This window comes from Dermacentor andersoni, chromosome 4 (assembly GCF_023375885.2).
Source record: "Dermacentor andersoni chromosome 4, qqDerAnde1_hic_scaffold, whole genome shotgun sequence".
NCBI lineage: Eukaryota > Metazoa > Arthropoda > Arachnida > Ixodida > Ixodidae > Dermacentor > Dermacentor andersoni.
The window spans coordinates 8,775,653-8,799,624 of NC_092817.1; the positions used below are offsets into that span (position 1 = coordinate 8,775,653).

Here is a 23,972-nt window from a genome sequence, read left to right on the forward strand (position 1 = left end):
CGTCGAACAAACTTTGTATTGCGTCAAGCAAAAATACATATGGAAAGCATACTGAAAGAGTTTGCGCGGAGACACGAGGACGAGCGCTAACTCACTTTTGAAGTTTATTTCAAACACATGCACGGAATAAATAGGAAGATCGAAACAGAACAAAACAAGGCTATCATCTTAAACATCACGTGTTACCCCGTGTATACCCGATTGAGTTGGCCAAGAACCGAAACGCCCTATCAGAGAATTTATTCGCGCATGGGTTTGGAATAAACTTCAGTTGTTAGCGCTCGTCCTTTGCCTTCTTTTCTCATGTCTCCAGGCAAACTTTTTCAGTATCTATTTCAGCCAACTAGCCGACCTATGTGCTCTCCTAAGTACATATGGAAACTCGTAAGAGATCACTCAGTGTCGCTCTCACTGTCGCTGAATGCGGCATTAGCCAAAGCTGTATCGACATTCAGGTTGTACCGCACATAAACATGCTTTACAGTTCGCTCGCCTGATAGCTCCTGTTGAGAAGCTTTGTATTCAGTTCACAGCTGGCAGATGGTGCAGGTATTTGCAGCCTGGCATTCTAGCCGACATGCCTGAGATTGAAGCGGTTCCCTGATGCAAATGCGAGGCCGATTGATTCACGTGCTTTACTGAGTACCTGAATCCCAGATCAAATTCCATTACATTTCTTGACATGCACTGTGTACATGATGTCCCAGCTAACTTTAGCCAAGGTTTAGAAATATGCCGAATCACAATAGGAGGACGCGACCAAATGCATGTTGGTGGCTATAGTATAGAGCAAGTCACACGTCTTTTTTTGTAGTCCGTTTAGTTACATAACTAGTCAAGATAATTAACCAACTTCGCAAATATTACCTCCACGTCAAAACTTCCAATTTGACGGTTAATTCAGCAGCTCCTAACTTCCAACTTGTTACGTAATCTCTTTTTTTTTTGCGTCCCAAAGAAAGCCCGTGAAATATGACAAAAAGAAAAAGAAAAGAAAAATGCATATGACGTGCCCGCTTGGGCTCCGCGATTGCGGTGCTCTCAAGCATGTCGCGTGTGAACGAACCGCGCATTTAGCTTCGCGTGCTTTGTCTGTCAGAGTTCTGCCGTAATGTTAATACTTGCGAAGTTAGTTTATTAATTATCTTGGCTAATTATGCAATTAAGCGGAATAAAAAAATGCATGGCTTAGTACTCACAATAGCAACAACATGCATGTTGTCGAGTCCTTCTATCCTAGAGTGCTTCGGCATATTTTTAGCCTTGGCTAAAGGGGTCTATAGGACAACCCCGTATACTGTGTGTGTATGCACTTCCTTTCTTTTTTTAAATTGAGACAATTAAGAAAATCGCGTGGAGAATAATTCGGCCCGTTAAGGTCGAATTAGCCAGGCGTTACTTGCCCGAGAAATCGCAATGTTTGGTGGTTATTTAAGAATATTCGCTAGCTAACTTTCTTTAATTCTTCACCTTAGCGAACATGTTGCAATTGCGAAATCGAAGTCGAGCAGCAGGGGAGGCGTGTCTGCTTAGCAGAAATCCTAAGGCTAGCGCCACATTCGAGACACCGGCCTCCAAAAGCTGCTAAAAGAATGTTCCGCGACGGTTGCCGTTTGAACGAGCAGAGGTTGGGGGCGTTTAGGCGAATTAGTACATCGACACTGTGGTCCCGAGTTTCGGAACCGCTCCGCTCGTCGCGGCGGCGGCGCTCCGATCTCGGGAGCGACGCGCCGCGCGCCACCTGGCGCCTCTTGGCGATGCGGCGGCAGTCGTGCGAGAGGAGCGCGGCGGGTGCGCGCACTGTCCGCGTGGCTCCGTGCCGGCCATGCGTGCCAGTGGACGGCGACGTCTCGCCACTTGTTACTGGTATCTGGTGCGCAAGCAGTTCTGACAAGGAGCTTAGCAAACGTCATCCGTGCCCCCGTGGCTGCATGCCTGCTCACCGACGGAGGATCATCCGCAACGCTGGCCTCTACCCGAAAGTGATGTGTTGTCTTGCCAATGCGCTCGAGTGGAAGCTGCACGGGACCGTGATGGATGACTTCGACAGCCGGGAACCTGAGGTAATACCGTGTCACCCTCTTCTGCAAGACTAGAGCGTATTTGCGGCGGCGTTTGGGGACTGCGGCCGCCGCTAATTCTGCTCGTCTCGTGCCCGTCGAAACGATTCGGGCGAATTGATTTCTAATCCGACGCGGCCAAACGCAGAGTAGCTAACCGTGCACCAGAGGGAGATCGTCAGTCGCGTAGTTTTAAAGCGGACGCCGCCGTGACCACGCTTCGTTTGCACTGCGCTGTTCTCGTGCGCGTTCAGCATTGCCACAAGCGACTCAGTTCTTGGCTTTCACTCTATTATCTGCGATATAGACAAATATTCCGGTATGTTTTTATCCCTTCATGGCGTATATTTACAGACTAATTCCCCTTTGAATAATTAATATGCTCGTAGAGAAGAGCAAAAGCGGCAGATACACGAATACTTCCGACTAAGTTCACATAAGAAAGTTGATTTCGTCTCACTGCAATCAAAGTGTTCTTTCTTTCTTTCTTTCTTTCTTTCTTTCTTTCTTTGTTTTCTTTTGACGTCTAAAACAACCTTCATATAGTGAGAGCCGCTTTCACATTGCACGCTTTCTTTGTTCGTTTTTCTCCTTTCGTTCGGTGCTCCACTTTACCTTATGCGCGAGAACGTGCGTGGGGCTCGTTGCTTTCATTGTTGTGCGCTCCTGCGAGCTTTTGTTAAGCCATTCACACCAGTCCATGCTATTTCCATTCTTTCTGCGCCTTGCCTTCTTCCACAGCATGCATGAGCGGACGCAGATTCGATGAAACGATGCCACAGCCGCAAAGTAAAGCAGAACCATGCGTTGAGTTTGCTGGCAGTAGCGGCGGCGGCTGTTGCTTCGCATCGCTTGCCTTTTCTTTCTTCGGCCGAGCAAAAACCGACTCTGCATTGCAGCCAGCCGTTGCAGATCTTACGTTCTTTCTAATTGCCTTATCAATGAGAGCGCTTAGCTTCTCTTTATTGCTTCTTATAAAAGGTGAACGTGTTCACGAATTCCGATCAATGTTCTCTTCTTTTCCCCCATCAAGGTAGCCCTGCGGTACGTTTGTTTATTTAAATGAAAGCACGAATGGCCCTCCACTTCTATTATTCCATTTTTCTTCCGTTCGCTTCATTTACGCGCACGGCTATCCCGGAAAACAAAGGCAACTATCGAAAGACACAGACATATTTTAATCCTGTGAAAACCGCATCATGCGGTGAGAAAGGAACTTTCTTCAGTGGATGCTGGAGATGCTTGTCTGGCTTACATAAGCCTAGCGTGCTAAATTCGGGACCCTCGCTATGAAGTGAGAGAATAGGGAAACCGGAGGAGTTAATCTTTCTTTTTCTCTGTTAATCGCAACCTTATGCGAAGTGACAGAATGTGCCTGCCAGTGTCCGAGCACGCAATGAAGGCACTCTTAGTTTCGTTTGGAAAGCAGTATGCAATGCGACACGTGCCAAATAAAGGAATAATATACAGGTGTAAAATAAGGCTCCGAAACCGCTTACACTCGCGACAGCCACACACGCAAAAAGAATAAACACCACCACGCATGAAAACAGCACTGACTTTTGGTAAGCAAGAAAAATATCTCAGTGCCCTTCCACGCTGTGAAGCAGAATGACCAGCGAAGCTGTGTATGTGGGCCCCTTAATGGCGGACTGCACCTGCGCCGCGGGTCGGTTCGGCATTGCATTATCTTCGGGATTGGCCCACGTATGGGGAGTGCTTAACGCCTGCTTCACCACCGCCGCGGGGCGGGCCGACATTGCACTATCTTCGGGATCGGCCCACGTATGGGGAGTGCTTAACGCCTGCTTCACCACCGCCGCGGGTCGGGCCGGCATTGCACTATCTTCGGGGTCGGCCCACGTATGGGAAGTGCTTAACGCCTGCTTCACCTCCGCCGCGGGTCGGACTGGCATTGCACTATTTTCGGGATCAGCCCACGTATGGGGTGTGCTTAGCGCCTGCTTCACCACCGCCGCGGGCCGGGCCGACATTGCACTATCTTCGGGATCGGCCCACGTATGGGGAGTGCTTAACGCCTGCTTCACCACCGCCGCGGGTCGGGCCGGCATTGCACTATCTTCGGGGTCGGCCCACGTATGGGAAGTGCTTAACGCCTGCTTCACCTCCGCCGCGGGTCGGACTGGCATTGCACTATTTTCGGGATCAGCCCACGTATGGGGTGTGCTTAGCGCCTGCTTCACCACCGCCGCGGGCCGGGCCGACATTGCACTATCTTCGGGATCGGCCCACGTATGGGGAGTGCTTAACGCCTGCTTCACCTCCGCCGCGGGTCGGGCCGGCATTGCACTATCTTCGGGATCGGTCCACGTATGGGAAGTGCTTAACGCCTGCTTCACCTCCGCCGCGGGTCGGACCGATATTGCACTATCTTCGGCATCGGCCCACGTATGAGTAGTGCTTAACGCCTACTTCACCTCCGCCGCGGGTCGGGCCGGCATTGCACTATTTTCGGGATCAGCCCAGGTATGGGGAGTGCTTAGCGCCTGCTTCACCACCACCGCCGCGGGCCGGGCGACATTGCACTATCTTCGGGATCGGTCCACGTATGGGAAGTGCTTAACGCCTGCTTCACCTCCGCCGCGGGTCGGACCGATATTGCACTATCTTCGGGATCGGCCCACGTATGAGTAGTGCTTAACGCCTACTTCACCTCCGCCGCGGGTCGGGCCGGCATTGCACTATTTTCGGGATCAGCCCAGGTATGGGGAGTGCTTAGCGCCTGCTTCACCACCACCGCCGCGGGCCGGGCGACATTGCACTAGCTTCGGGATCGGCCCACGTATGGGGAGTGCTTAACGCCTGCTTCACCTCCGCCGCAGGTCGGGCTCTATTGCACTATCCCTGGGATCAGCCCACGTATGGGGAGTTTTTTTGCTTACCACAACGACACGAAAATTTCCTTGGACGGTGGAGGTATAAAGCTTCGCTGTCAAACAGAGATTAAGCTGTGTCGAATGAAAAGACTTCACTTGCAACACCATGCGCCCTCCAGTCTCACCTTCGCGCTACGTAATTCTTGCCTTGACGATGAAGTTTCAGCGCACTTATATCCTCTGCTTGTCTGAAAGCAAAAAAAAGATACACTGACGATTACGTACGAGCGCAGCTCTATACGTTTTTGATTTCGCAATACATTGGCTGGCGCGGATAATCTATCGTGCGGCACGTTGCAAACGGAACGAAATGTGGCGCGACTGCCTCGCTAATCGAGAGGTCGCGACAGGCAACGCGTGGGCGACGCATCGGCGCGGTTCACAGCAGCCGCTGCAGACAGACCTCCGCTCATGCAGCACTTTATTCGGTGGATGCGCTCGCCGCATGCCTTATCGATGGCGTCATCGGGGAACTGACGACGCGCGCTACTCTGGCGTCATCTCGTAGCCATAGTCGCTGTAGAACACGTCTTGCGCGGCACTACGCTTTCCTCCTCTCCCTTCCACCACACTCTCCTCCTCCGCATTTCTCCTCGTGCTCTTTTCTCTCTCACCGTCTTTCATCCCCCGCTGTACTCCGCCTTCGTTTCCCGTTCTTCGCCGCCCTCGTTCGCTCGGTTACGCCAAGGGACGCCGATGCTCATCATCATCATCATCATCATCATCGTCATCAGCCTGGTTACGCCCACTGCAGGGCATAGGCCTCTCCCATACTTCTCCAACTACCCCGGTCATGTACTAATTGCGGCCATGCCGTCCCTGCAAACTTCTTAATCTCATCCGCCCACCTAACTTTCTGCCGCCCCCTGCTACGCCTTCCCTTCCCTTGGGATCCAGTCCGTAACCCTTAATGACCATCGGTTATCTTCCCTCCTCATTACATGTCCTGCCCATGCCCATTTCTTTTTCTTGATTTCAACTAAGATGTCATTTACTCGCGTTTGTTCCCTCACCCAATCTGCTCTTTTATCCCTTAACGTTACACCTATCATTCTTCTTTCCATAGCTCGTTGCGTCGTCCTCAATTTGAGTAGAACCCTTTTCGTAAGCCTCCAGGTTTCTGCCCCGTAGGTGAGTACTGGTAAGACACAGCTATTATACACTTTTCTCTTGAGGGATAATGGCAACCTGCTGTTCATGATCTGAGAATGCCTACCAAACGCACCCCAGCCCATTCTTATTCTTCTGATTATTTCAGTCTCATGATCCGGATCCGCCGTCACTACCTGCCCTAAGTAGATGTATTCCCTTACAACTTCCAGTGCCTCGCTTCCTATTGTAAATTGCTGTTCTCTTCCGAGACTGTTAAACATTACTTTAGTTTTCTACAGATTAATTTTTAGACCCACTCTTCTGCTTTGCCTCTCCAGGTCAGTGAGCATGCATTGCAATTGGTCCCCTGAGTTACTAAGCAAGGCAATATCATCAGCGAATCGCAAGTTACTAAGGTACTCTCCATTAATTTTTATCCCCAGTTCTTCCCAATCCAGGTCTCTGAATACCTCCTGTAAACACGCTGTGAATAGCATTGGAGAGATCGTATCTCCCTGCCTGACGCCTTTCTTTATTGGGATTTTGTTGCTTTCTTTATGGAGGACTACGGTGGCTGTGGAGCCGCTATAGATATCTTTCAGTATTTTTACATACGGCTCGTCTACACCCTGATTCCGTAATGCCTCCATGACTGCTGAGGTTTCGACAGAATCAAACGCTTTCTCGTAATCAATGAAAGCTATATATAAGGGTTGGTTATATTCCGCACATTTCTCTATCACCTGATTGATAGTATGAATATGATCTATTGTTGAGTAGCCTTTACGGAATCCTGCCTGGTCCTTTGCTTGACAGAAGTCTAAGGTGTTCCTGATTCTATTTGCGATTACCTTAGTAAATATTTTGTAGGCAACGGACAGTAAGCTGATCGGTCTATAATTTTTCAAGTCTTTGGCGTCCCCTTTCTTATGGATTAGGATTATGTTAGCGTTCTTCCAAGATTCCGGTACGCTCGAGGTCATGAGGCATTGCGTATACAGGGTGGCCAGTTTCTCTAGAACAATCTGACCACCATCCTTCAACAAATCTGCTGTTACCTGATCCTCCCCAGCTGCCTTCCCCCTTTGCATATCTCCCAAGGCTTTCTTTACTTCTTCCGGCGTTACCTTTGGGACTTCGAATTCCTCTAGACTATTTTCTCTTCCATTATCGTCGTGGGTGCCACTGGTACTGTATAAATCTCTATAGAACTCCTCAGCCACTTGAACTATCTCATCCATATTAGTAATGATATTGCCGGCTTTGTCTCTTAACGCATACATCTGATTCTTGCCAATTCCTAGTTTCTTCTTCACTGTTTTTAGGCTTCCGCCGTTCCTGAGAGCATGTTCAATTCTATCCATATTATACTTCCTTATGTCAGCTGTCTTACGCTTATTGATTAACTTCGAAAGTTCTGCCAGTTCTATTCTAGCTGTAGGGTTAGAGGCTTTCATACATTGGCGTTTCTTGATCAGATCTTTCGTCTCCTGCGATAGTTTACTTGTATCCTGCCTAACGGAGTTACCACCGACTTCCATTGCACACTCCTTAATGATGCTCACAAGATTGTCGTCCATTGCTTCAACACTAAGGTCCTCTTCCAGAGTTAAAGCCAACGCTCAGAGCAGGATTATTCCTGTATTCCTTCCTGTGTTACATGTGCAGGTGATTCCTAATTTATCCTGAAACACTTCTTTCACGACTTTGTTACGCGATGCCGGATGGGATTTGGAAGAAACTTCTGGAACGCCAAAAACCACGAGATTGGACCTACGGCTACGACCCTCTAAGTCAACTAACTTAACCTGCTGCATTCTGAAGGTTTGCTCGATTTCGTTTACAGCTGCATCACATTGCTCAGTTGCGCTAACCGTTGCTTGAATGTCCACTACGATGTTATCAAGTCTGTTGAATCGCCTGCTCAAGTTAGACATTGTTTCTTCTGTTTTTTCCAGCCGTAATTTCAAATCTGCAATATCGGCACGAATAGCTTGCTGCCAATCAATGAGTGTCTTGAAGATCTCATCCACTGTGGGACCTGGATTTTACTCTACGTCCCCGCACATAAGCAGTTTGCATGAACAATGGTATGCAATGCTAAGACAAGTACGTGGGCATGGCAGTACTACAATGAATCTGTTGTCAGTACGTAACGAGGAACTATGACCAACCTGAACGAAGAAGATAAAACGCATCGCGAGCGATCTGTCACCAGTGCTCTCGCCGTGCCCACTAGATCAGTGTGATATCGGTGTCATCAGTGCGAGATCATAGAGTGCGAAACATCTGGTGTTGTTTGCAGTGTTTTTGTACGGTTAAAGTTCTAAAAAAAAAAATACGCCGCGGTAGCGTAGTGGCTATGACATTGCACTGCTGAACGCAAGGCAGCGGGTTCGATACCGGTCGCGGTGACCCCTTTATGTTGGGGACGGAACCGGAGCCAAGACGGCCAACAGTATTTGAAAAATAAATAATAAATAAAAGTTTCCGTGTACTGCACTTTTTTCGGTGCACTTTAAGGAACCCAAGGTGGTACACATTAATTCAGAGTCCACTTCTATAACGCAGTCCTTCATGCATAACACACAACTGTGCAGTTTCAGGACGTTGATTGCCACATTTATTTAAACGTTCTAAAAAATTTGACTGTTTAGTTGTATATAGTTAACTAGCCACGAGTAGTTACGGGAAGCTAATTCAAATTGTTTATATTCGGAATTTTCTTTTATTGAGCATGCAAATTCTTTATTCAGCTAGAACAGGAGGTGGTGACGCCATTTAGATTTTGCGCCTTTTCCGGTAAGACGGACAATTCCAGTATTCAAAGAACGTCATTTCCAGCTTAACCCTTGTAACCAAAGCTGAGACATAATTAGATTCAAGAAAAAAAAATGACAGGAATAAACAGACAGAATAGAGCGCTAATTTTTCTTTCGAGAAGAACACGTTTATCGGTAAATGAATAATAAAATACAATCCCTGTGATACTTCCGGCGAGAGTAAACGGGGTTTCTGCGATTCCAAAGAAGGTATATTGCCCTTAGTGTCGACTTGTAAGTGCACCGCATAAATTGCATATCGTCGGTATGATCAACAAAATCTTGAAGTATGGAGCTCTGTTCTTTCTTTGTTCTTGTGTCCCCTTGCGCCCAATTATGGTCTCAGCTTTGGAAGCTGCATCAGCTGTAGTCAGGCTGTCTTCATTAAAGGTCTTCTTTAATGTCTTCCCATTTGCAGGCGAGTAGAACGCAAGGATTAATGCTCATCGAATCTCTGCAAAGATTATCGTCCAGGTTCGAAATCAACGGGGCATGTCTCCTCTTCGGCGACGAGCAGAGTCTGGTGCCCCCCCCCCCCCCCCATTCGTGGCTCCCTGTTTAAAAACCGAGGAATTGCAAAACGTTCACCTCCCGTGTCTGTAGTATAGACGCGTGCGTGGGAAGCGAGTCACTGAAGCAAGAAAGTATATCCGCCAATGACATTTATTCTCACGCGCATTTTCCACAATGGGTTTCTCGCCTTAGTGTTGTTGCGGCACTTTTCCTTCCCCGGCCACATTACAAAGTGCGAGGGCTGAAACTACAATGTGCGGAGAGAGTGGTTCCACCGCGCCCGTACAAACGGCTTGAGTCAGTCGATCTTGCTGGCTCAGTCTGACTGCGGACGGCACTGGGGTGACCATCAAGTGAGTCCCGCGACGGCAGCACTTGGTTTGCCTGGTGAGTCGGCCGACGGTGGTCAGTTCCTTTCGTTCGTTCTCGCCTCGCGTAAAATGCGATTCCCATCATCCACTCGGCCGACAGGGAATGGCTTCTGAGAGTCGTTTTCTATTTTTATACTTAATACGAAGACAGATGTCTCTTGTAAAGTTATTTCACTTCGCCGTCGCAACGTGTCGCGATCTCTTTGCATCGGGGATAGCAGAACATCACTTGCAGCTAGGAAGCTACACGAAACAAACCTCGGAAAACCATTTGCCCAGTTCGATGCACGATAGTGGGTCGAGGGAGTGTAAAAAGTTAGGATTGATTCGTGACGCGAGCGTGAAGCGACGAGAGTAAATACGCGCTGGGGCAGAGTGCCCCAGGAACCACCGCCGTAGGGAACGCCATCGATACTTTACTGCTACACCCTGCGAATGAATCCCGAAAGGCATCGCGGATATCGTACATCTATAGGCACTGGAAGACAGAATAAGCAGCGAACCAAAAACGACGATACCTTCGCCAGCGTTCAGCAACTGAACGTAAGGCGCGAGCACCGAGAGGCGCGCTCGACCCGCGCTCTTGAACGCGCGGCTGCTTCTCGCCGGGTGCGCGGGATTTCGAGGCGCCGCCCTCTGTGGGCTCCGAGTCGAGCTCAGCGTCTCCCTCGGCAGCCGACCAGATGCAAGCGAGAGGGAAGCAAAGGGCGACGCGGGGAGCAGTAAAACAAAAACGGGATCGATGAACCGGGTCTCGCCGCCCAAACGCAGTTCTCCCTCGGATTGCGGCGAAAGAAAGAGCAAGTTGGATTGATTAAAGAAGGGGAAAAATATGGAACCGGGAAATTGTGTGCTAGCTCTACGGTGAATAGATGTGCTGCAGTCTTCGTTTTTCATTTTTTTGAACTACACTAAAAGGCAGTGCTCATGTGCAGTCTGTAGTTTTTGTTTTATCTGCAGAACACGTCTCTCTTCATCGCAGTGAGTTGTTTTTTTTCTACCACATTCATTCGCGCAAATCGTTCTTTGTCGGCCAGCATTGCTCCATAGCCGCACTGTGTAGTCGTAGGACCGATTGCAGGAACTCGAGATAATTTTGTTTTACCAACGTTTATATGATCTCCAGTCGAGTGGAGGTATTAGATCACATTGAAATTACACCTTAACCAAAAGGACACACCCCGCGAATACGCGTGGCGTCATGAATATTCTGAAACCGTTGCAGCGGTTTTTACGTGTGCGGATACGACGAGAAGTAAGTCACGCATGGCTCGCTCGACAAGTGGGGCACGACCACTGCAGGCAGCACGCGCGTATTATTGCAATATGTCACAACCGGCATATTCTTGCGAGTCCGATGCTATAAGTAGGTTATCAACATGTAGCTGCATTTGAATCATTTGAAATCTTTTAGATCTTCTTTTTAAAAGAAAATGACGATAGCATACTCTAAGCCGCGCGTTTAGCTGCGGGCGGTACCTCGGATGTTTTACATTTCATCATACCTACTGTTCTGCCGCAGCAGTGTTGCCTGAACGCAGTACGACACAAGGCATAGCATTCTACACTGTTGTGCGCAGTGTCGCCAGTGCTGTTTGTTCCCTTGACGATGTCTGTTCTTCGTGGAAAACACAATGATTTAAATGAATGAGCGCTTTAGTTGACCCATTGATTACGTTCCGTATGTTATGCCCAAAAATTATTGTACAACCTTAGGTGACGAGCCAGAAAATGACCAAGTACAGGGATAACCACCGTATAAATTAAATATTGGTTGGGTGACGTCTGCTGCCGTGTGCAGCGCAACCTATTGGCAACTACAGAATCCGTTACCTGTCCTAGCAACACTGCCCAAATAATCAAAGATGGCTACGACCACCAGGTCCAGCGCGGCTCTTTCGCTTGGTGCTGCGCTCGCGCGTTTCTTGTTCGTGGTGTCAAGTCGAGGTGTGTCGTCGAAGCCGAAAGATTACTTGCGTCCGATGACCTTATTTCGATTGGCCTCAAGGATTTCTGCGACGAAACCGCGGAAATAGCCGCGCTGTGCGTGCAAGAGTCCGGCCTGCCTCCCGAGCCACATCAGCATTCTTTAAAGGACAAATAGCCTTTCTAGCTATTCGGAGGTTAAAAAAGGCAAGTGAATGTGCGTAGCGGGCCTCTCCGAAAGGTACGTGCACTTATTCGCGGCGTCGCTCCACTGCTACAGGTGCGATGCTTGGCTCTTTTCGACCTCCATGCAAGCAAATTCGTACTGCCACTCGTGTTGCAGTATATCACATAGCATCCCACAATCCACAGGCAGCAATGTCTGCCGTGTATTTAGATATACGGATATTATGCACTGATAGAACGAGGGTAAAAACTGTTAATTTACCTGGTCAGTGAGTCTTGAGATAACACAAACGAGAGTTCAAGTTGAGAGTCGGGGTGCACATTTCTTGTTATAGCTAGCTCATACGTATGATAAGGTAGTCTACGTTTGATGCTCGCAGTACGCAATGTTCGAGGTAGGGTCCAGGCTGGCGAACAAAGTAAACACCCCCAACCCGTAGGAATTCTCAAACCCCGGTAAAACGTGAGAAGTGAATAACAACCATTCGGACCAAGCTGCGTTTATTCCAACAGGTTTACAAAACTCAGAGAGTTTTCTTTCTCTTTAGCTGCCTCACTGCCATTAGAGTAAATGCGCGACTTGGAAATGACTCAACCCTGTACTGTAACGGAATTCACACAGTGTCGGAAAGCTGACCGCCGGCGCCGTGGCCAGGTCGAATGCTCCAAATCTGGTACGAGCGCTGTTCCCAGTTGCTTCTAAATTACTTGTGAGCAAACGAACTGACTACTCACCATGCTGAAAGAGAAAACAGCATATCCTGCTTACACCGCTAAACTAAAGCATATCAAAAAGATATGCTGCCTCAATGCATGACATGTCATGATCAACTTCAGTCCTTCCGAGCTAGTTATCGTTCTTGCTACCGATGCCTGTGGACAAAAGTACATTAGCGAAAATATTGCTACTACTTAAGCATTATAATAACACTAGTGCAAGGGCAAAAAAAAAGAAAACTAAAGAAACCAAATGAAGCTTAACCGTATATCACAAATTTTTAAAAACATCTGTCTAAACGGAGTACACTCTGCGATTTGAAAAGCCAGCAACATGCTTAAAATATATTAAAAAAACTAAATTATGAATTTTTACGTGCCAGAACCACGGTCTAATGTTGAGGCACGCCGTAGTGGGAGCTCCGGAATATTTCGACCACCTGGGGTTCTTCAACGTGCACCTAAATATAATTTAACATATATAAAAAGAAAACAATGGTCTACTCGCCGGGAATAAAGAATTCGCGCCGAGTGAAGTGTTTCGAATAAACCAGCATGGGAATCAGTCACCTTTTCTCAATGTGTAAGATTCTTATGCATACTGGTCTCCGATGTGCGTCGTCTGTTTCTTTAGGGAAACGATGAAATCATACATTGCTCTCTTTCCACCACGATGACACGCATAATGGTACACAGAAAAATTCTTTCGACATCCGTGTCTATTTTTTCGGACTTGTGCGCGGCGGCAGCACGAAGACTTGAGAACTATGAGGCGACGACTCAGCGCCCGCTATAATGTGAGAACCAGAGGCTGAACCTCGATCCGCTGGTACTCAATGCGGCCGCTAGGGAGCGATCATTTAGTTGGCGTCGCGAATTGTGCGGAAGCTTTCAGCGTTCACAGCTGGTTTCTCTTCCAACTAGTGGACAAGCGAAATGCTGCTTTGGTTTGCTGATTTGACGGGAACTTGCGCGTTTGCTATGGCATTGGGGTATGTGGCATATAACACGGGAGGGAATTTCTAGGCACTGAAGATGACCGGTGCTTACCATCAGTGCACAGTTGTTGAATGTGGTGCGCGCTTTACTGGAAGCAGCAGCGCCTTTCCCACAATACCGGCAAAGCGATAGTAACGTCCTTGTCACAAACTTGTAGTGCGGATTGAGCCGTCTCTACTGAGAAACTCGGTGTGACGTTCCTGATCGGTGTTAAGCTCGACATCTCATCGACTTATTTGGCTCGGGAAGTTCGCGCACTGTCTTCGGCTTCTGCTCCTGCAGAGCTCCCTGTCACGTGAGCTCGCGGCCGGAGGCTACTAAAGGTTTCACACCAGAAAGTTGACTTGCCGCCTCGTTCTCACAAGGAAAAGGCTCACTGGGTGACCACACAATTCATTTGCCGCTGAAGCAATAGCGACCTTGCTCGTGCACCGAAAACTGTGCTTGGCAGCCTGAGCTCATAGTATCTGCTGGTAAGGCATAGTTTATGTAGTACGCTCACTTATCTTGCACGCAACAGTTGTTACAAGTAACCATACGAGACGGTAATTGCCATAGTGATGCATCGGACAATTGCGACATTTACGCAAAACTACTGGACCATCGTTACGACAAGTAAACGATTGTGCATGCAGAAAGAAAGGTGGCTGACACGAAGGACAAAAGCTTTACGGCGGTTATTAAAGCGAAGGTTTCCTTACCTACCATTTCATTGTTTCTCCTGGGTGGGTGGGTCTTTCGATCGGTCGTTGGTCGGAGAGTAGATTCGCATTCAATAATAATGGATAAAAACGAAGCGCGTCCGGCGACGGGATTCAGGCATCGGCCCCCCCAGTGCAGGAGCCCGATGCTCTAACCATTAGGCGAAAACGTTTCTTCTTACGTGCTATTTATTACCTCATGTACAATACTGTATGCGGTGAACGTGCGAGCACTAGCCAATACATCACATATTGACTACCTGGAAAGGACCTATATATCACGATATGCACACCATGCACCACAAAGAAACTAAAGGTAGTTCTGAAATTAAAAAAGTTGCAGTTTCGCCCACAAGGCGAAGAATCGATTGCGACAGCAAATTAGTGGACAGCTAGCTATACGAAGTAAGGATAGTAGCTTTATCGGCCGTATAAACTTGTAAGCATAGTCATAATAAATAAATTAACAAGCAGGTGTCACGCGCGCACAAGCAAACATGAGCGCATCTTACTCGATGACCGAGGAGACTCGCTGTCGAAACCCGGAGTGAGGAAGCACGGCAGCAGCAGCGAGCGAATTGACCTTCGTGCTGCGTGTCGCATCAACGGGAACTGAGCCGCGAAAACACAGCGCGCGGCGGACTCTGTAATGTCGCAAATGGCTTTCAAGATAAAGCAGCCCGAACGGACGCGTGCGGCCGCCCGGGCTGCCTGCAATAGAACGCCCCCCACCCTCCCTACCCTCCCTCCGAATATTTGCGCGCTACAGAAGACGACGCGCTTCCTCCCCGCTTTCCTCACTTGCGTGCTCGAGATTGAACCGCGATCGCCGGCTCACCCTCGCACGCTTTCACTCGCATATTGTCACGTGGTGGTGACGTTGAAGAACACAGTAGCAATACTGTGAACGACAAAACTAACTTTTATTGGGCGAACCTGTGCCCACAAGACAGGCTACACTTATAGCACAACGATAGCGGCGAACACGGTCGGCGATCGTCGAAAATCTGATCAACGGGTCAAGCGCGTCGGCTTTTATACATCAATCGTCGAATGTTCCAGACTAATCGTTGGTACCCGCGTGCCTTCCACAAAGTTCTACACCATTCGCGTCAGGCGATGAAATCAGATAACATAACGTTCGGCGACAAGAGAAAGCGGATAGAAGCATCGATAACTTTCCAGAAACTTCGGATACATGCAGGCTCGTCCCGCGCTGTGCGATAACATTTGTTAAGCGGCGAAACGTGGTCGCCTGATAAAGATAAGTACACGTGTCAATATACACCACATGGCGCGCGGCGACGGTTTTATCACCCTTGGCCTTTATACGGAACCGCATGGCGACGCTGTTGGCGACGGCACAAATGCGCCTGGAGTGTCCATATAATTGTTATAGCAATAAAAAGTCGCAACGACAGGAAACGTATGACGAGGTTGTACCAGTCCGGTCGGAACTCTGTTAGGTCATACATGTCCTTCAAGCGTTTAACCATATCAGCTTACTGAAATTTCAACGAAACAGGGGGCTCAGATTTTCGGTCCGACGTGCATGTCTTCTATAAGCTATGTAGTCCGATTAGGAAAATCATACCAAATGGCAGGTCTTCTTCGTGGGGTGCAATGAAGTATTGAATGGTCTTCTGATTCCAAAATGAAGTTTTTTTCTTAGAGTCCTTTGAAGGACATCCCAGAACAATATGGCATTGCCACAAAATTTCGCATAATCAAAGCACGCGCCGCGTATCGCCAAAGCCAGCAATGCAGCACGTCGGCCCCGCGGCAGCTTCGACAGAGGGAGAGACCGTATACTCCACAGACAACCGACGCGATTTGTTTATTTACCCTCAGGGCCGAAGCATTACAGAAGGGAGTGGGCAGACAATAAGTGCACAATAATATAACAGAGGCATGGTAATTCCTAATTATACAATGTTAGCTAAAACATATTGAAATCGGGTGTTATCATAAATTAAAGCAATGCCGGAAGGAAGGCGATTCCAATCTCGTGAAGTAAGAGGTAAAAAATAGTAAAGAAAGGTTTTAGTATGACATGGCTCGACACCAACCTTAAAGCGATGGTCAACACGGTCCGATATATAATGTGGCTGAAGATTGAATTCGTGACGGAGGGCCGGGTGATAGTAAAGCCTGTGAAAAAAGTTCAAGCGAAAATTTCTTCTGCGGGATGCTAATGAGGAAAGAGAGATAACCGATTTCATAGAAGTTATACTGGCAGTGCAGGTATAACAGGAACAGATGAAGCGAGTAGAACGATTCTGTACCATTTCTAGTGAAGCAGCCAAATTATTAGTGCTTGAATCCCAGACTGGAGTGGCGCATTCAAATTTAGATCGAACGAGTGTTTTATATAACAATATTTGAAGATGAAGGAGCTGCTTGAAAGTTAGGGCGTATATATATATATCTCAAAACGTTTATTTAAAAGAATAAAATGCAGAAAGCGAGTGGGTGGAGCCCCTAGTCCAGGGCCCCACTGGCTTGAGCGGTCCGCCGTGCTTGGTCGAGGAGCGCTAGTTGCATCTCCCGATCCTCGCTAGTGAGCCAAGTGACCTAACATGCGCGCTGTTAATCATGCAAAGATAAACTTAGATTAGATGTGATGTGAACACCTAAGTATTTATAAGAGGAAACCGCGATTAAGGGAGAGTTGGTCAAGTAATATGTAAAAGGACTACTAGATGCACGAGAGAAACGCATCACTTTACACTTTTCAATATATAATTCCATTAGCCAAGTATTGCACCAGTTAGATATAGAATTTAGGTTTGACTGAAGAATGTTAGCATCGTTATCTGTAACTATTTCACGGAAAATTACGCAGTCGTCAGCGAAAGATGAATATTAAAAGAAACTAGAGAAGGGAGGTCGGTAATGCAAATTAGAAAAAGAAGGGGGCCTAATACGGAGCCTTGTGGGACTCCAGATTGATCAGGACATTGGTTAGATGAACTTGGGAACGATTTGCAAGGAAGTCATTGATTCCCAAAAAAATACTACGATCAGTATTAAGCTGACTAAGTTTATGAAAAAGAAGTATGTGGGTGACCTTGTCGAACGCTTTGGAAAAATCCAAGTAAATACAGTGAGCTATGTACTGCTATACAATAAGTAAAATATATATGTGAATACATATACAGAAAATACAGTGTAAGAAATGCGCTAACATACAGTAATGTGGTGTTAAAATTGTACAATGGACAAACCGAATGCTTTTGAACGCGAGAGGTCACTGAACAAGAAACTTTCACAAAGTAAAATTTAATCAATAGAATTACGGAGCGAGCGGAACTGATTTGGCTATAACGAAGCAGCACTTAAGGGATAGTAGCACAATAACAGTGAGAAATGCAAGAAAAAATAACTCCTTAGGTTATGTAGAGCTTAAAAAATGCGTTGTTAGAAGACGCCGGAAATTTTCTTGGTCACTCTCATAAGCGATGGCGTTAGGAAGATCGTTCCAAAGGCGAATGGCTTTTGGAAGAGCGGAGTAGTTAAATGAATTGTACAACCGGCGCGACCTGTAATGAGGAGTTTCAAGAGGCAGAGCTGACGGCGCTGTATTATGGACGTATTTATGTTATAATGATAGCAGGGCTATATCACGACTATCATGCAAGGGCTGTAGTGAGAGGTCGAGTTTAATTTCTGTTATGCTTTTGTCATAAGGTGAAATAAAACACGCAGCCCTATTCTGAATAGATTCGCGTTTTTCTATCAAGTATTTCTGATGGGGAGACCAGACGGATGCTGCGTATTCAAGCTGAGGTCAAACGAATGTTAAATAAGCTAGTTTACGAATGTCTTCAGTAGAACTTGTATCTTATGTACCCTAATGATCTCGAAGCATTGACACATATATATACACAATGTGCGTTGACCACGAAAGAGCCAAAGTTAAGTTAACACCAAGATATTTATATTGAGTATCACGCAAAATAGGGATGTTATTTATGTGATAAAGAAACGTATATTTAGTATGCTTGCGGCTGAAAGAGATAATTTTACATTTAGAAACGTTAGGCTTCATTAGCCAAGTGTTACACCAAAGAGAAATAAGTTCTAGATATTTTTGGAGGATTGCGTGATCATCGACACATTTGATGGAACGATAAAGAGTGCAGTCGTCTGCAAGAATACGCACGTGTGAATAAATGTTATTCGGTAAGCCATTGATGTATATTAGAAATAGTAATGGCCCACGAACGCTGCCTTTTGGTGCACCTGAAATAACGTGTGAAAGAGGAGAGGAAAATTATTAACTGCTGTGAATTGCTGATGATTAGAAAGAAAATTGCAAATCCATGTTAGTGTAAGGGAATCTAATCTAGGAGCAGATAATTTCAAAATAAAACTGCAATGTGCTACGAGGTCGAACGCTTTTGAAAAGTCTAGAAAAGCACAACCAGTTTGCAGATCTTCTTCCGTGTTAATATGCAAATCAATCGTTAATCCTAATAAATGCGTCTCACAAGAGAAGTTCCTCCGAAATCCGGGTTGATTAGAAAAGAAAAATTTTTCGTCTTCAAGGAGGGAGGAAGAAGAAGTGCAGCGTCCATAGCTTGTGTTTACATCGGCTCCATCTTCTCGAAATGTTTTCGCCGCGATTTTCTGTGCGTACCAGCCCTAATTTTGTACCATTCGAATCGTGAGACCACCAGGACTCTGTAGATACCAAGTTATCAGGTGGGACATTTATTTTTCCGGGTCTGCGACCACGTTTGTGTTACGATCACGCCGTCGCCGCGCTAAGGCTAAGCGCGTGCGCCAGGTGCTCGGCCTACCAGGCTACCTGGCACGTTCCCGCGCGTGTCCGTGCGAGCTCTGCTACGACGCACAAGCCCCTGGCCAAATCTGCGAAGCACGGAAGTCTAAGTATGTGGCAAAGATATTTCCGCAGAAGAGTTAACCGCCGAGATGGGCTGGTGTACCGCCCGTTCCCGTCGGTGTACCGCCCGTCGCCCAGACGAGCAGCGGGGCCGAAAACTATCCCAAGAACAACAACCTAGGACGCAAGACTCTCGCTCTCGCTATAGACCCAGGCAGCAAGTTAGAACTCAGGTTCTCAAGGCCGGGCGCATGCTCCCACTACCAGCAAATGAGATCAAGATCATCGGCAGACCCAAAGGAGCACTCAATATTTCCAAGGTCGGCAGCCCTACAGTAACTGCAGCTATTCTTCAAACAGCGCAACTTAGCTCAGAAGACAGTCAAAACGACACAATATGCTCGAACAACCAGCAAAACATCATGGTGATCAGCACGCCCAGCCCTCAAAATGCGGACCGGTACGTCAGAATCAAGTCCATCCAAGTTAACGGGGTGACCCACGAGGTCAGCGCGTACGAAGCCGCCCCAGATAATACCACCAAAGGAGACATCAGAGGCATCCCTCTCACCGATGACGCCAGACAAGTAGATGCTAACATCATAAATGATTGTAACCCTCTAGCCCTGGCCGCAAAGCGAATCGGTTCCACCACGACCATCATCATTGCCTTCGACGGACCTGACGTACCATACATGGTTCGGTATGGCGCAACACTAATCCCATGCTCCCTGTACCGCAAGCAGATCGATATATGTTACCACTGCGGCCGCCTCGGGCACCGCATGGACGTTTGCCCGTTCCCTAATAACAAGATCTGCCGGGCCTGCGGTGCTCGCAACCCAGATCAAGATCATCAGTGTACACCCAAGTGCATGTTGTGTGGTGGACCCCACCCCACAGCGGACAAAGCTTGTACTGCCAGATACAAAACGCCGTACGTTATACGAAGACGCCTCGGAGAACGCCGAGTAGCACAGCATTCAGCCCTTCATTCAGAAGATTTCCCGTCCATGGACACCAAGCACCGGTCCCGGTCCCGCTCCGTCTCCAGACCGAGGTCGGATCGAGGTCGGTCCAGATCAAGATCCACGTCGACTCCAGGAGCCAGATATACCTCAGAAAAGGTGAGCTTCGCAGAGGCCCTGACGGGCGTCTCGCGAGAGGGTCACGTTAAATCCCCCCCACTGCCTAAACCCAACACAGACAACACAGACATCGAACACCTTAAGAAAGAAAACGCAGTTATGCGTGATTTAATCCAAAAGCTTACCCAGGAGGTTCACAGCCTCAAACAACCCAAAACCCAACCCACACCTTACACCCCAGAACCCGCTACCAACAGCCAAACCGAAGAACTCTCAAGACCAGCCCCAAAAAAGCGAGCCCTCGAAGAAGGAGCTCAGGGCCAAGTACGCTCCGAAGTCAAGGATATGCTCGTAACACTCCAAAGCACGGTGGAAACTTTACAGAATTCTCTAATCGCCCTTATGCACAGAGTCACCGCCATGGAAGCTAATATTCAAACCCTTTTCACACAACCCGCTTCCACCTTTCAAACCGTACCCATGGACACCACAGGAACCGTCGCCGCCACCCTGCCACCTGTGGCATCCCCTATCCTTCATCATGGCCCACACTAAAACTGGCACAACATTGTGGCAGTGGAACTGCCGAGGCTACCTCCATAAACAACCCGTTCTCCGTCAACATCTCCGTACTACTTCATGTCAACCCGACGTAATCTTGCTCCAGGAAACGCACAATACTCCGGTCAGCCTTCCAGGATATCACTCTTTCACTGCGAACAACGCTCCACACGGAGTCTCCACACTCGTTCGAAAAAGAATTACCGCAATCGAACACGATCTCAACGATCGGCGCACCGAACACCTCTTCATTGAGCTCATCCCGCACAGAAAACGAAAGGAAGGAATATTTATCCTCAATATCTACAATACTCCATCTCAACGCCATAGCCGATTTCTAACGCTCTTCAAAAAGGCCCTTAACATCGCAGGCAGCAGCCCCCTTATCATCGGAGGTGACTTCAATCTCCCGCACACAGGATGGGGTTACAGACGCAGCTCTGCTGGAGGTCGTAACTTATGGCAAGACTCCCATGATCTCGGGCTTACGCTCATTACTGACCCAGCCTTCCCCACTCGCCTCGGCACTTCTACTGAACGAGACACGACGCCAGACCTCACTTTCACCAAAAACGCAGACAACGCCCATTGGCGCAACACCCAACACGACCTCGGGAGTGATCACTCTATCATCGAAATTACTCTCCCACACCTAACAGCCGTTATGAGAAGAACAAGGGACTTTACTTGGACGGACTGGGATGCGTTCCGTAAACGCCGTGTAACAGCAACGACGGACACTCCCATCACCGACATAGAATCATGGTCATGCGATCTACTGTCTGATACTAAATCGGCCACCCGCATTATCACAACAGACGCCCCGACTGAGCGCATGGACAGTAGACTCGCCCACCTTATCGAGGCCAAATCATCCATCCTCTCTAGATGGAAGGGACAACGGCTCAATAGAAGACTCAGACGGAAGGTCGCACTTCTCAACAAGGAAATTGAAGCACACTGCCGCGTTCTAAGTCAACAACAATGGACAGAGCTCTGTCACTCTCTAGACGGGCAACTCCACCATCCCCGCTCGTGGAAAATCCTCAAACATTTGATTGATAGCACCACCACCCGCTCATATCAACAAGATCGCCTCACCAAGCTTTTATTCACAGAAAGCAAGACGCATGGCCAGGACCACGTTAAGAATAGCTTATGTGAAAAGTACATCCCATCTGGGCCCACTCAACCTCACGGCCCATAGACAGGGACCTCCAACCCTGCCCTTGATGAAGATTTCAGCGTGGCAGAGATTCATGCTGCCCTACATAAGCTGAACAGCCGTTCGGCGCCAGGCCCAGATGGGGTTACGAATAAAACACTAAGAAATCTAGATGACCCCTCGGTGCAACAACTCACCGAATATATCAACAACTGCTGGCGCCAGGGATCAATTCCCCCGACATGGAAAACGGCCAAAGTAATTCTCATCCCGAAACCCGGTAAGCCATCTAGCCTCGCCAATCTCCGGCCCATATCGCTAACTTCATGTGTAGGCAAGGTCATGGTGCACGCACTCCTAACCCGTGTAAACACTCACCTCGAAGACACATGTGCTTACCCCCACTCGATAATTGGCTTTAGACAGCATCTTTCCACCCAAGACGCTATGCTCCAACTTCAGCATCATATCCTAGATGGCAAATCCCGTCACACGAAGGCGATCTTGGGCCTCGACCTCGAGCGCGCCTTCGATAATATAAGGCACTCCACCATCCTCGAGCGCATCTCCTTGCTAAACCTTGGAGAACGCACTTATAACTATTTAAGGGACTTTCTATCCAATCGGAAGGCCTTCCTGTCGGTCGGAGACATTCGATCAGAGGAACTCTCCCTCGGCAGCACGGGCACACCGCAAGGCTCTGTCATTTCTCCAATACTGTTTAATCTGGTTATGCTCGGATTAGCCCAAGAACTACAAAAACTCGACGGCATTGAACGCACCATATACGCCGATGATATTACAATCCGGGCTGCAAAGGGCAGTGACGGCCAAATCGAAACTGCCCTACAAGACGCCATTGACGTCGTAGAAAATTATCTTGAAGGCACGGGACTCCGCTGTCCCCCTGAAAAGTCGGAGCTTCTCGTATACCGCCCCACACTCCGTGGACGCCCCCCGCGGGGCTCCACGACTAAACGCCAATACGAGGAAATAGAGCTCAACCTGAGAGATGGCAGACCTATACCTGTGGTCCCTTGCATCCGCGTTCTTGGTATGACCATAGAAGCCAACGGAGCTAACTCTACGGCTATCTCAAAGATCCTTCGACAGACCGCCAATACATCCAGACTGCTGAAACGAGTGACCAACCGGCGAGGGGGTATGAAGGAAGACAGCCTCATCCGCCTTGTCCAATCTTTTATCGTCTGTCACATTACTTATGTTGCGCCCTTTCTCAACTGGTACAAAGCTGAAAAGACTATAGACTGGACATCATCATTAGAGGAGCCTATAAGCAGGCCTTAGGACTACCCAACCACACCCGTACGGATCTTCTACTACAATTAGGTCTCCACAACACGCTAGACGAGTTGATCGAGGCCCAACGTCGATCTCAACTAGAGCGGCTTACTCTCACGGAAACGGGCCGCAGCATTCTAAACAAGCTTAATATCACCTACCACCGTCAACATGGAGACAAACACCCAATACCACGCGAAATTCAGCAATGGATACATGCCGACCCTATTCCGAAAAACATGCACCCAGACTACAACAAAGAACGCAGGAAGGCACGAGCTACTTCCCTCATCAAAGCTTACGCCAACACAGCGGGCGTCACCTTCGTCGACGCAGCTGAGTACCAAGATGGACGGCGCTTTGCGGTGGTTACCACAGCAGGCGGCTTGCTCCGACATGCTGCCAGCATCATTACAAAAGATGCCGAGACGGCCGAGGAAGTGGCCATTGCCCTGGCGACTCTTGACCCATCCTGTCACACCATACTGAGCGATTCTCCCGCAGCAGTCAACAACTACATCAAAGGTCGTATTTCTCATCAATCACTCCGTATCTTACGACAAGCCCCGCATTCGTCTGAAAATGAAATCACCCTCGTCTGGATCTCAGCACACCCCGGCGTTGTCCACCCGCACCTCACCAACCTCAACGAGGTTACACACTCCGTAGCACGAGGACTAGTCAACCGTGCCGGAGACGGTGCAGGTGCACCCGCAGGGCGCG

The 23,972-nt window shown here is 48.3% G+C and overlaps 1 protein-coding gene across 1 annotated transcript in view; it reads left to right on the plus strand.

Annotated features, from left to right (window-relative positions):
• Positions 1-1,779: 1,779 nt before the first annotated feature.
• LOC126535936 (transient-receptor-potential-like protein) overlaps positions 1,780-23,972 on the plus strand; it is a 285,391-nt gene continuing 263,198 nt past the window's right edge. The window contains exon 1 of the mRNA XM_050182797.3: positions 1,780-2,063. Within this exon, the coding sequence (XP_050038754.2) occupies positions 2,038-2,063 (26 nt within the window). The 5' untranslated portion in view covers positions 1,780-2,037. The remainder of the gene's footprint in view (positions 2,064-23,972) is intronic.